Here is a 13,225-nt window from a genome sequence, read left to right on the forward strand (position 1 = left end):
TAATATTTTATATTTTTTTTAAAGCTAAAAGATAATACTATGACTTGATATTTTGTATTGTAGAAGGACATTGAATCCTGACTGTCCAACTGGGTCTTTGAGATATTCTGGAAAAAGGATTTATTAAAGATAAGAATTGGTGATCTATAGATATTTGTATGTTTAGACCTACAAGAGATGGATTGTGAAGGAAAACTAGTTTACAACAAAAAGTAGCCATTCCAATGATCTTAATGCTAATGCTGAATGGCATGTAAAGCTAAGGTATGCAGACAATCAGAGGTTATCTCTGCTCCTATTCTCTCCTTGTGTGATAACTGTATTTTATTTTATTTTGTTTTATTTTATTTTATTTTATTTCATTTTTGCGGTACGCAGGCCTCTCATTGTTGTGGGCTCTCCCGTTGTGGAGCACAGGCTCCAGACATGCAGGCTCAGCAGCCATGGCTCACGGGCCCAGCCACTCTGCAGCATGTGGGATCTTCCCAGACTGGGACACGAACCCGTGTCCCCTGCATTGGCAGGCAGACTCTCAACCACTGCGCCACCAGGGAAGCCCGATACTATATTTTAATAATCAAAATGCTGTTAAGGTCTCACACTGGGGTCTCCTTGCATCTAGTAGATATGTCACTACCAGGATGGAAATGAGAGCTCCATGGCTCTTCTAGAGACTGTGATCCTACCTTCCTCTACTCCTCCCTTGATCTTGAGCTTCCAAAAAGAAAAAGAGTTCTTCACTGAAACTTCATAGACCTCTGCTGTAGACCCTGGTGACTTGGACCTTTTACAAGATTTTGAGTTTCTCAGAACTCTAATATTTTTTCAAAAACAGCTAAATCTTAGCCAGTCAAATTGTGAAAGAAATATTAGAATATTCTATATACCTGTTTAAAATGATACAGATACAATGAAAGGATACTATAGTAGATGACAAGGTGATACTAAGAGAAGTGACAGAACAAATGTTCTGATGGTAATGATCTTTCCATCTATTTAGGGAGAAGACACAGATATAGGAAAACATTTGTGAAAGAAATGGCGTATTGTAGTGCCAAGTATTAAGAAATACATAAACTTAAATGCTGCAAGTGTAATATATTTAATTAGTTTTGAATTAAAGCAGAGGTATAAGTGAGGACTAGAGTTGTCAGATCTCTTAAAGAGCTTTCAACTAAATTCTATTCAGCAGAGGCTTGAGTTTTTACTCCGTATAAAGGAGCTGTGGGGGTAAAATAAGTGATGCATGGTGTCCTCCTTCAAGGAGTTTAGGCTTATTGGTTAAAGGGTGAATCAGAGGAAAAAATTCATGCTGGAGAAAGATACATATTTTTTTACAATTTATGAAATTTATGATCCTACAGAATTATCTAGATTTATAAAACTAGTAATCACATATATAGCTTTCATAATATTTCAGCAATCTGTAAGAAAATAGTAAACTTGTAAGAAATTTTGGAACAAATTGCTTCTGAGCAATGAATTACATTTCTTCAAAGTGATATTTATCAAGCATACTGTCTCTCTGTTATGGGCTGAATAGTTCTCCTCAAAAATTCACGTTGAAGTTCTGATCCCCCTACCTCAAAATGTGACCTTATTTGGAGATAGAGTCTTTAAAGAGGTAGATTAAAACAAGGTCACTGAGGTGGGCCTTAGTCTAATATAACTGGTGTCCTTACAAGAAGAGGAAATTTGGACACAAACATGAGCAGAGTAAAGACACTGTGAAGACACAGGAAGAGGAAGACCATCTACAAGCCAAGAAGAGAGACTGTTCCTTTATGCACAGCTTTCAGAAGAAACTACCCTTGCTGACATCTTGATATCAGACATCTAGCCTCCAGTATAAATTTATGTTGTTTAAGTCACCCAGTCTGTGGTACTTTGTTATGGCAGCCCTAGCAAACTAATACACTCTCTCTGCTTAATTCTAATGTAATCATCATTATGCATCTGAGGTGGATGTTTAGGCTATTGGGAATGCGAAGCATTATGTCTCATTTTTCATTATATTTTCCAAGAACATCATTAATCTAATAAAATAGTAAAATACTAATTAAAAAAAAAAAGAACCACCAGAAGAACAGAAAAAGGAAAAAGTAGTTACTTCACAGTGCAGAACTACCTGTGAGGACTTTGGGAGAGTTGCTTTATATTATAAGCCTTTATGCACATTTTGTTTTTTCAATCATTTGCCTGTATTACTTTGACAAAATTTAGATAGAAGAGATACGTGGGTCGGTAATTAGAAAGAAAGAAAAATAAACGAACCAATGGGCAATGTGATCACATTTAAACAATCATTTAAACAATTTAAATCAACAATGAAGTTTTGTTTAATTCTCACTTATAAATTATTCACAGGGGTTTTTGACTCTCTAAAGTTCATAAACAGAATTCAAATCATCCAAGCAGAAGTAATTTGCTGCTTTTAAGCCAAAGCCCTGACTAGCTAGAGAGTTTCCTCTAGGAATTAACCAGAACGAAATCCTGATTAAGCAACTAATTGGCTTGTCTACTAATGAAAAGAAAAACAAAGTACCTTCCTCTACCTGCAGACACAGAGTCATAAAAACAGAAGTTTTCAGAACCACCTTAAAGATGTTTAAATCCCTGACAATAAGATTCAACAAGGTGAAGCCTAGTGATGGGAGCGATGAGAATAAACAAGGTTCTGATCCAAGCAGCGTGTCACAGCAACCCACGAGACAGGTACGCTCCCCACGTCCCTAAATCAGTCTTGATTCTCATAATTTCTTGTCTGGGGAGGGATTTTAATAAACACTATGATGTGTGATTTCTCTGCAGTTTTATCTGCTACTATCTGGGTCATGGACTGTTTGTCTTTGGGGTTTATCCCTATCATTTTATACATACTGCATATATTGGCTTTAGAATGGAATAATAAATGCTTAGAAGACCCTATTACGATTTGGAAAAGCAAAGTAAGACTTCTCCTTGCTGATTTTCACTTCTACCATCATCCAAAATGAAATCATTTCTCAAATATTAAACTGGTTATATGATCTAGTTCCAACAGAGAATGTCAAACATCCTGGTCTTCGGAAACTGCATTTTAACAGTAATTTCTCTAGACCAGGAGTTCTCAATAAGGAGTAGTTTGCACTCAGGACAATCAGCAATGTCTGAAGATATTTTTGGTTGTCACAGCCCAGGAGTAGGGAAGTTACTGTCAACTAAAGGGGAAAGGCCAGAAATGCTGTTAAATGTCCTAGAATGAACAGGAGAGCCCTTTACAACATACAATTATCCAGTTCAAACTTTTAATATTGCCAAAGTGGAGGAACCCTGCTCTGGACAAATATTTTCACAAGTTCTAAGTCTGTTCATCTATAAAATGAGGATGATACCTGCTTTGTAGCCTTGGTATACAAACTAGAGACAATATAGATAAAGCATATAGTAGGGAATTCCTAAGTGGTAATTATTATCATCATCATTATTAATAATTTGTGTTCTTATGACAGATTTAAGTCCAAATGGTAATTATATAATCAATATTCACTTACAGCTATTTATAGAACAATTTTCGTGAATTGCTCACTAGATTTACCTAAAAGTGCTATGTAAGATTTTTAGAGCAAGAATTATTTTCACATCTAAGAGAACTGGATGAGAGATGTCAAATACAAACAGGAAGGTACCTCAGGGACTAGCATAGCATGGTCTAATGATTCAGGTTTAAATGAGCCTAGAGTATAAAAAATACCGAGATTACCTAATGTTGGCCCTAGAAAATTTGCCTTCCTTTTCTGATTTATATTGACTATTTTTGCAGTAGAAAGAAGTGGAGAATGTTCTTTATGAGAGTGCCCTTGACTTTTCTAATACTTGTGTCGAAATAAATAATCTCATACTTTAAAAGTTATTTATATGTTTAAAAACTTATAGAATATCACAAATGTTGAGCTGGGTACTTCCCTTCAACTAGCCTTGTTGTGTTTTTCTCTGGGAAAGTCATTACAGTGATGTATGCCAACTTACCATCATGATTATTTTCCCTCAGAGCACATAAAAATAGCTAATACAGGGCTTCCCTGGTGGCGCAGTGGTTGGGAGTCCGCCTGCCGATGCAGGGGACACGGGTTCGTGCCCCAGTCCAGGAAGATCCCACATGCCGCGGAGCGGCTGGGCCCGTGAGCCATGGCCGCTGAGCCTGCACGTCCGGAGCCTGTGCTCCACAACGGGAGAGTCCACAACAGTGAGAGGCCCGCGTACCGGGGAAAAAAAAAATGCTAATACATTATTCTCTTGGAGAACATAGTAGCTAACAGCAATTACTATGTACCAAGCAAGGTGCTATCTCTTTCTAAGCACTGCTGTTTTGAATTCTCATGGGCCCTGTTATAATTTGCTACTTACGCACAACTTACAAATTGCAGAGTCTGGATCAGAACCCTGTTCTATCTGACTTTAGTGCCTGAGAGCTAAATCACTAGGTTATATCGCTACAAAACAGAAGGCAAAATGAGCAGAAACTCCTTAGAGAGTTGTCTTTCCTTCAGAAACATTAATATTGGAGAACTACTCAGACTCTACACAAGTAGGGCAGCTCTTAGACACATCCTGTGCCATTCCTGACAGCCATAATTTATGGATGTTAATCAGGAAGTCTGCTGGCATCACATATCTTAAAAGTCATACTGGGGAATTATTTGCAACTACTTTTTTTTTTTTTTTTTTTTTTTTTTTTTTTTTTTTCTGTACGCGGGCCTCTCACTGCTGTGGCCTCTCCCGTTGCGGAGCACAGGCTCCGGACACACAGGCTCCGCGGCCATGGCTCGCGGGCCCAGCCGCTCCGCGGCATGTGGGATCTTCCGGGATCGGGGCACGAACCCGTGTCCCCTGCATCGGCAGGCGGACTCTCAACCACTGCGCCACCAGGGAAGCCCTGCAACTACTCTTTCCAGTAACATGTTGGTAAAAGAAAAATAGTTTTCCTCCAGTTTCAAATATGCTAAATGTTAAAAATGACACAAAGTTAAAACCCTATTTTCATCTACAGAATATAACCTTTTAAAATGACATATAAACAACATGTTTCTGAAATACAAATAGATTATTTGAGTCCTATTAAAAAATCTATGAATGAATAAATCAATTTACATTGTATTTTAAGTGTCATTTAAATAGTTAATTCTCAAACCAAAATATCATATGTAATTCAAATTTGTCAATAACTGTGAAAATAAAAACTGCAAACTCAGACTAGTACAAACTCTCTCTCATACACCAGAATAAGACACTATTCACATAAAACTACATTTATGTACACATAAAACTATGATGGAAATATTTCTGAATAACATGATGTAAAAGTATTTGATTGAAGTCAGAAGGCTTTATCACTACTTCATAATCTATCCAGGGATCCATACTTTTTTAGCCACTTAATCAATTTCCTATTTAATAATATAAGAATAATAATAGCTGCCTTGCCTAACACATATGAGTCTTAAATTAAATCATCTGATTAATTTGCTTTCCAGTTTAAAATGTTTCTGACATACAGTGTCTAAAAATAATGTCAAACTCCACATCAAGGCTTAAAAGACCCTCAAAATCCCTTCCTACTTCACTAGCCTCATCTTCTCACCTTTTGTCCCTTCCAAGCACTTCTGTAGTCTCCCTTCACCTACATACACCTTAGGTTTTTGCTAAACATACATCCTCTGCCTGGAATATTTTCCATGCCTTGTCCATCTGGAAAACAAAAATCTTATCTTGATTTGTAAATTCAGGAGTCACTTCCTTTTTAATAGTGTCCTTCCTGGGCTTCCCTGGTGGCGCAGTGGTTGATAGTCTGCCTGCCGATGCAGGGGACACAGGTTCGTGCCCCAGTCCGGGAGGATCCCACATGCCATGGAGCAGCTGGGCCCGTGAGCCATGGCCGCTGAACCTGCGTGTCCGGAGCCTGTGCTCCGCAACGGGAGAGGCCACAACAGTGAGAGGCCCACGTACCGCGAAAAAAAAAAATAAGAATGTCCTTCCTTTCCCTTCAATTCCAGAAGAACTGACCACTCCCCTTTATGCCCCACCTCTAGCATCTACAAACATTGTGTCATCACTGATAACATTTCATGTCAGTTGCACTGGTGTGTGTTTGTTCCCCCTATGAGGCTGTGAGCAGCTTGGGAGCCAAACTTTCTATGCTCTAACCTTACATCTTATTTTACCTTGTCCCCGTGGGAAAATCTTCAGGTATACACTGGCCACATCCAATGAGATATACTTACATTTCAAAGGAAAGCTTAAATGTTAAGATAAATGATGAGGTAGAGGCAAATGAAATCATGGAATGTAAAAGGAAGAGAGCTATGAGTAAAGACACCAAGGTACTTTCTTCTTTCCATCATTTTACATTCTACCTCTAAAGACCTAGACTGGGACCAATGCTCTAGCTGTAGGAAGTGAGAACCAGAACTGGGAGAAACATGTGCCTGGGAGATGCAGCAACTACAGTGAAAAAAACACACTGTGGTCAACAAACTGTAGAGGTTGAAGTTGATTATTCAATAATAGAGCCATGAACATTCATTTAAGTGCAAGAATTACCATTTTTAGTAGATCATAAACAAATGATCAATTTTAATGACTGGCTTGATAATGGAATGAAAAACTCTTATATTTTACATTCAACTTCATTTTATGTAAAATCACCTGTACTATCTCTATTTTTTTCTCAAAGGGAGAAAATAAAAATGAAAAGAAATCTCTCAAAACCAAGATGCCTCCAGTTTCACCTGAAGAGTCATACACCAAAATTCAAGGTAAGAACCGAAGTCTGCAGAAAAAAAACCTAAAAGGTAAAATGTATATTTCTCTGAAATGTATTGTCTGATGAAACACCTGTCCTTGACTAGGTAAATTACGTAGGGTCACACTTGAGATTATTTGAAGATCTGGATATTTATAAAAATTATTTCTTCATTCACTTATTCAATAGATGATTTTTTGTCACCTACCACATGCCAGGCCCTGTTCTGTGGGTTGGAGATACAGTGGTAAAGAATATGGGCCAAATTTGTGTTAACATAAGTGTATAGTGAGCAATGAAATTTCAGGTAAGTGTTATAAAAACATTAAAATAGATGTCGGTTATACATGTTTAAAGGTTCTGTTCTCTTCTCTCTTGAAATTCCATTAGAAATCTTATCTACTCCTAAGGCTACCACATTCACTTCTACATTGATGATTCTAAATTCATATAAGACCAATTTCTTTTTTAAGACCCTGTCCAATATTTTCCAAGTAACCACTGGACAAATATACCTGTATGTTCTGCTGCCATCCTAAAGAAAGCATAACCAAAATTTAATTCCTTATCTTCCCCTTCAAATACGCTCCCTCTCCTGATTTATTTCTATTCCTGGTTCTATTATTTTTCAGTCTCTCAAAACCTAATTCATGTTTTATTCCTCTATCTAGGCTGTTCTATAAAGGAAATTAGTCACCAAATCTCCTTTCATAATGGCCCTCAAACCCACTTCACTCCTTTCCAATTCCACCACTAATACCATCCTTATTAGTAACTCATGCCTACACGACTCCCAGGCTCCAAGTGATCTATTCTGATTAGGACTCTTTCACCCATCTCTCCCCTTTTCATCCAGCCCCAACAGTATTAGCAGATTACTTTCCATTAATCATTATTTTGATCTCACGTCTCTGTTAGTCTCTTCTAAAGAGCCTTAAGTGCCTCAATATTGCCTGCAAGACAAAATCTAAATTACTTCATCTGACTTGGTAGGATCTAATGAAACCAATTACCAGCTCCTCTCCTATTTCTCCTGAGTATTAACACTACATTATCACCAAGAAAACATAAAAATGAAAGAAGAATCACTAGAACAGAATATGCTACTGTTAAATAATGAAAACATACAATTATTGTTACAAAACTAGAGTAAATGTTTTTGCTTTTCATCTATTAGACAAAGGTAAATGTATGATAATTTTTACTAGAACAAATTTTGGGGCTGAAGCACAATTGAGTTTTTGCTAGCCAGAATTTCTATCTCTAAGGAGGAAAAATAAGAAACACGTGAAATTACAAGCCAGATTGTAAATAAAGAAGCAAATCACAAGAAATGTTGTAAGTAAACAAATTTCTCTATAGGAATATCCCCACAATCAAATACTGAAGAAATGGTCCCATTGTCATTATACTTGACTGCTCTTATTTAAAAGAAAAACAAAGAACCTATGTGAAGAAAATAACAATTTAACAGAGAAATGTAGAATAATCTTGAATAACTGGAGGAAAATAATATGTTCCCAGTTTGGAGGGTAACATTATAAAGATATAGATCTATTTTTGTAAATAATTCATATTTCTATTTTCATGATCTCTCTACCCACTTTCAACAATATATTTTAAAAAACAAGGGAAGAAAATTCACTTTAGTTTTCTTGATTTTATTTATTTATTTACTTATTTATTTGGAAGTATAGATCTATGTTTTTATTGTTCTGATTTGAATGTAGAGAATACTTACTGTGTCTATAGAGATCAGCTGTTTTTTTCCACTTTCTTTTGCATTTTCATCTCAGCCAAGAAGACAGCAAAATAGTGTCTTCCAAACAGTCATCATTTACTTACCTGAGGAGAAAGAAATAAAAGTAAATGTTCTGCAATGTTTTTCAACATGAATGCAGTTTAATATTACCTCCTAACTGATTACTAAAGCTAGGCTCTTCAATTGTTAGATTATCTGATTTAAAATGTTTACAATGATGTTTCACTGAAAGGGAAGCATTTAATAATCATAAAGGCTCCATTTCTGATCAAAGTTCACACACATATATTACTTCCACAGATAGTAAGACTCCTATATCAAGAGGATATAATAAAAAAATGTGTTCTTGACATTTTTTCCCTCCCACCTCAACAAAAACAAAACATCAACCAAAAGACACCTCTCTTGATTCCACTTCCTCTTTGGCTATTGCCTCATTCCCATATTCTCCTTTAGAGTAAGACTGCTTGAAATAGCTATCTATACGTGTAGTCTCTGATTCCTGTTGTCTCTTTCTCTTTTTTATTTTTTTATTGAAGTATAGTTGATTTACAATGTTGTGTTAATTACTGCTGTACAGAAAAGTGACTCAGTTATACATATATATATTATATATATACATTCTTTTTCATATTATTTTCCTTTATGGTTTATAGGATATTGAATATAGTTCCCTGTGCTATACAGTAGGACCTTGTTTATCAATTCTATATATACCAGTTTGCATCTGCTAATCCCAAACTCCCAATCCATCCCTCTCCCATTCCCTCCCCCTTGATAACCACCAGTCTATTCTCTATGTCCCTGATTCTGTTTCTGTTTCATAGATAGGCTCATTTGTGTCATACTTTAGATTCCACATATAAGTGATATCATATGGTATTTGTCTTTCTCTTTCTGACTTACTTCACTTAATATGATAATATCTAGGTCCCTCCATGTTTCTGTAAATGGCATTATTTCATTCTTTTTATGGCTGAGTAGTATTCCATTGTATATATGTACCACATCTTCCTTATCCATTCATCTGTCGATGGACATTTAGGTTTTTTTCATGTCTTGGCTATTGTGAATAATGCTATAAACATAGGGATGCATATATATTTTTGAATTATAGTTTTGTCTGGATATATGCCCAGGAGTGGGATTGCTGAATCAAATGGTAATTCTATTTTTAGTTTGCTGAGGAATCTCCATACTGTTTTGCACAGTGGCTGCACCAACTTACATTCCCACAAACACTGTAAGAGGGTTCCCTTTTCTCCACACCCTCTCCAGCTCTTGACATATTTTTATCAACAGCATTATTTAATCTTCCAATTTTTCAAAAGGAGTAGAAGGTTCTTCTGTAGATCATATAAGAACTTTCATTGATTACAATGAACTGTTGGTTAACAAATGGAGGTATTGAGGAAAAGAGAAACACCCTACAGTAGAAATCAAATCTGCATATCCAAAGGAAGAAAAAAAAAACACAGAACTGTCAAAATAATTCAAACTATAATTCTGTTTTATTTTGAGTTATTTTAATTTTTTTATTGAAGTATAGTTGATTTACAATGTTGTGTTAGTTGCTGGTATACAGAAAAGTGATACAGTTATACATATTTATACAAAAATAAAGAATATTTCATATTATTTTCCATTATGGTTTATCACAGGATATTGAATATAGTTCCCTGTGCTATACAGTAGGACCTTGTTATATATCTATTTTATATACAGTACTTTATATCTGCTAATCCCAAACACCTAATTTATCCCTCCCACAGCCCTTTACCCCTTTGGTAACCATAAGTTTGTTTTCTATGTCTGTAAGTCTGTTTCTGTTTTGTAAGTAAGTTTGTTTATGTCATATTTTAGATTCCACACATAAGTGATACCATACAGTATTTGTCTTTCTCTTTCTGACTTACTTCACTTAGTATGATAATCTCTAGGTCCCTCCATGTTGCTGCAAGTGGCATTATTTCATTCTTTTTTAGGACTGAGCTGTATTCCATTGTGTATATATACCACACCTTCTTTATCCATTAATCTGTAGGTAGACATTTAGGTTGCTTCCATGTCTTGGCTACTGTTAAGAGTGTTGCTGTGAACATTAGGGTGGGCATGTATTTTTTTTCATTTTTATTTTTATTTTATTTTATTTTATTTATTTATTTTTGCAGTACATGGACCTCTCACTGCTGTGGCCTCTCCCGTTGCGGAGCACAGGCTCCGGACATGCAGGCCCAGCGGCCATGGTTTATGGGCCCAGCTGCTCCGTGGCACGTGGGATCTTCCCAGACCGGGGCACAAACCTGTGTCCCCTACATCGGCAGGTGGACCCCCAACCACTGCGCCACCAGGGAAGCCCCCATGTATCTTTTTGAATTAGTGTCTTTGTTATTTCCAGAATTGCTGGATCATATGGTCACTCTATTTTTAGTTTTTTAAGGAACCTCCATAGTGGTCTCAATAGCGGCTGCATCAATTTACATTCCTACCAACAGTGTAGGAGGGTTCCCTTTTCTCTACACCCTCTCCAGCATTTGTTATTTGTAGACTTTTTAATGGTGGCCATTCTAACTGGTGTGAGGTGATACCTCATTGTAGTTTTGATTTGCATTTCTCTAATAATTAACAATGTTGAGCATCTTTCTGTGTGCCTATTGGCTATCTGTATGCCGTCTTTGGTGAAATGTCTATTTAGTTCTTCTGCCCATTTTTTGACTGGGTTGTTTGTTTTTTCATTATTGAGTTGTATGAGCTGTTTGTATATTTTTGAAATTAATCCCTTGTCCGTCACTTTGTTTACAAGTATTTTCTCCCAGTCTTGTAGGTTGTCTTTTTGCTTTGTTTATGGTTTCCTTTGCTGTGTAAAATTTTGATTTGGTCCCATTTGTTTATTTTTGTTTTTATTTCTATTGCCTTGGGAGCCTGACCTAAGAAAACATTGGTACGATTTTTGTCAGAGAATGTTTTGCCAATGTTCTATTCTAGGAGTTTTATGGTGTTGTGTCTTATATTTAACTCTTTAAGCCATTTTGAGTTTATTTTTGTGCATGGTGTGATGGTATGTTCTAACTTCACTGATTTACATGCAGCTGTCCAACTTTCCCAATATTACTTGCTGAAGAGACTGTCTTTTCTCCAGTATATATTCTTGTCTCCTTTGTGGAATATTAATTGATTGTAGGTGTGTGGGTTTATTTCTGGGCTCTCTTCTGCTCCATTGATTCATGTGTCTGTTTTTGTACCAATACCACACTGGTTTGATTACTGTAGCTTTGTAGTATTGTCTAAAGTCTGGGAGGGTTATGCCTCCTGCTTTGGTCTTTTTTCTCAAGATTGATTTGGCAATTCTGGGTCTTTTATGCTTCCATATAAATTTTAGGATTATTTGTTCTAGTTCTGTGAAAAATGTCATGGGTAATTTGATAGGGATCACACTAAATCTATAGGTCGCTTTGGATAAAATGGCCATTTTAACAATGTTAATTCTTCCAATCCAAGATGATGGTATATCTTTCCATTTCTTTAAATCACTTTCAATTTCATTTATCAATGTTTTATAGTTCTCAGCATATAAGTCTTTCACATCCTTGGTCAGGTTCATTCCTAAGTACTTTATTTTTTTGATGAGATTTCAATATTATGAGTTATTTTATAGTAGTGATGGTTTCAAATATGTAGTTCTCACATAAAAATACAACCTTGATGGCATGAAACCAAGAATCACATCTTTGGGATTACAAGTTTATTCTTATTCTTGTTATACTCTATTCAAAGTGTGTCTGTAATCTTAATTTTTCCTGGCTGGTAATAAAAGCTTTATCATGGAAACTTCATTTAATAGAGGAGTTATTTGAGTGGGAAGGAAAAAAATAGTTTCATTTAAATTTGCAGACTTAGCATGTCTTCAGAAACTTTAATAGGAATAACAGTTATATTTGAGATATTTTGTTTTGAAAAAGCAAAATTATTACTGTTTAAATATAGCCTCTTATACATGGTTGATATTTCTGTGTTCTTCACTTAAAAACATGCAGGTGCAATGTCATAATATCTGCAGATGTTGATTTCTGCTTATAGAACTCTTATCTTCTGCAGAGCCTGGTTTAATTTATATCTGCCATAGAAATGAAGATTGCAACATATTTTTGATTCAAATAAAGATAACTAACTAAAGTCCTCTTTTGATTACAATCATCTTTCTTAGGCTTCCACTTCATTTATATTACATTAAATGTTTCTTTAAATTAATGATTTGGTACCAGCATAGGATATGTAAATGACTTACCTCGTGATTTATAATGCCGTAAAGTGACTCTATTTGTGTGGAAGTGGATCAAAGTTAGGTGCCCATAACTAGTATGGTTTGGTAAGCTCAATAATGCCCCTAAAGGTATCCATACCCCAACTCCCCAAACCAATGAATTTGTTACCTTACATGGAAAAAATTTGCTGATGTGATTATATTAAAGATCTCGAGATGGTAAGATTATTCTGTGTTATCCAGGGGGAATCAATGTAGTCAAAGGGTCTTTATAAGAAGAAGGCAAAAGGGCCAAAAGCAGAAGAAGGAGATGGGATGATGGAAGCAGATGTTGGATTGATGCATTCTGAATATGGGGGAAGGGACCATAAACCAAGGAGTGCAGGCAGCCTCTACAAACTGGAAAAGATGAGGAAACAGA

At 35.9% G+C, this 13,225-nt stretch overlaps 1 protein-coding gene across 1 annotated transcript in view; it reads left to right on the forward strand.

Moving 5' to 3' along the window:
- Positions 1-2,604: 2,604 nt before the first annotated feature.
- Positions 2,605-13,225, forward strand: part of CNGB3 (cyclic nucleotide gated channel subunit beta 3) — a gene marked incomplete at both ends in the record, with an annotated part of 147,418 nt that continues 136,797 nt past the window's right edge. Inside the window, 2 exon segments of the mRNA XM_082601203.1 lie at positions 2,605-2,715; positions 6,713-6,794. Of these exon segments, the coding sequence (XP_082457329.1) occupies positions 2,605-2,715; positions 6,713-6,794 (193 nt within the window).

Source organism: Mesoplodon mirus, assembly GCF_964341445.2.
Source record: "Mesoplodon mirus genome assembly, chromosome: 16".
Lineage (NCBI taxonomy): Eukaryota > Metazoa > Chordata > Mammalia > Artiodactyla > Ziphiidae > Mesoplodon > Mesoplodon mirus.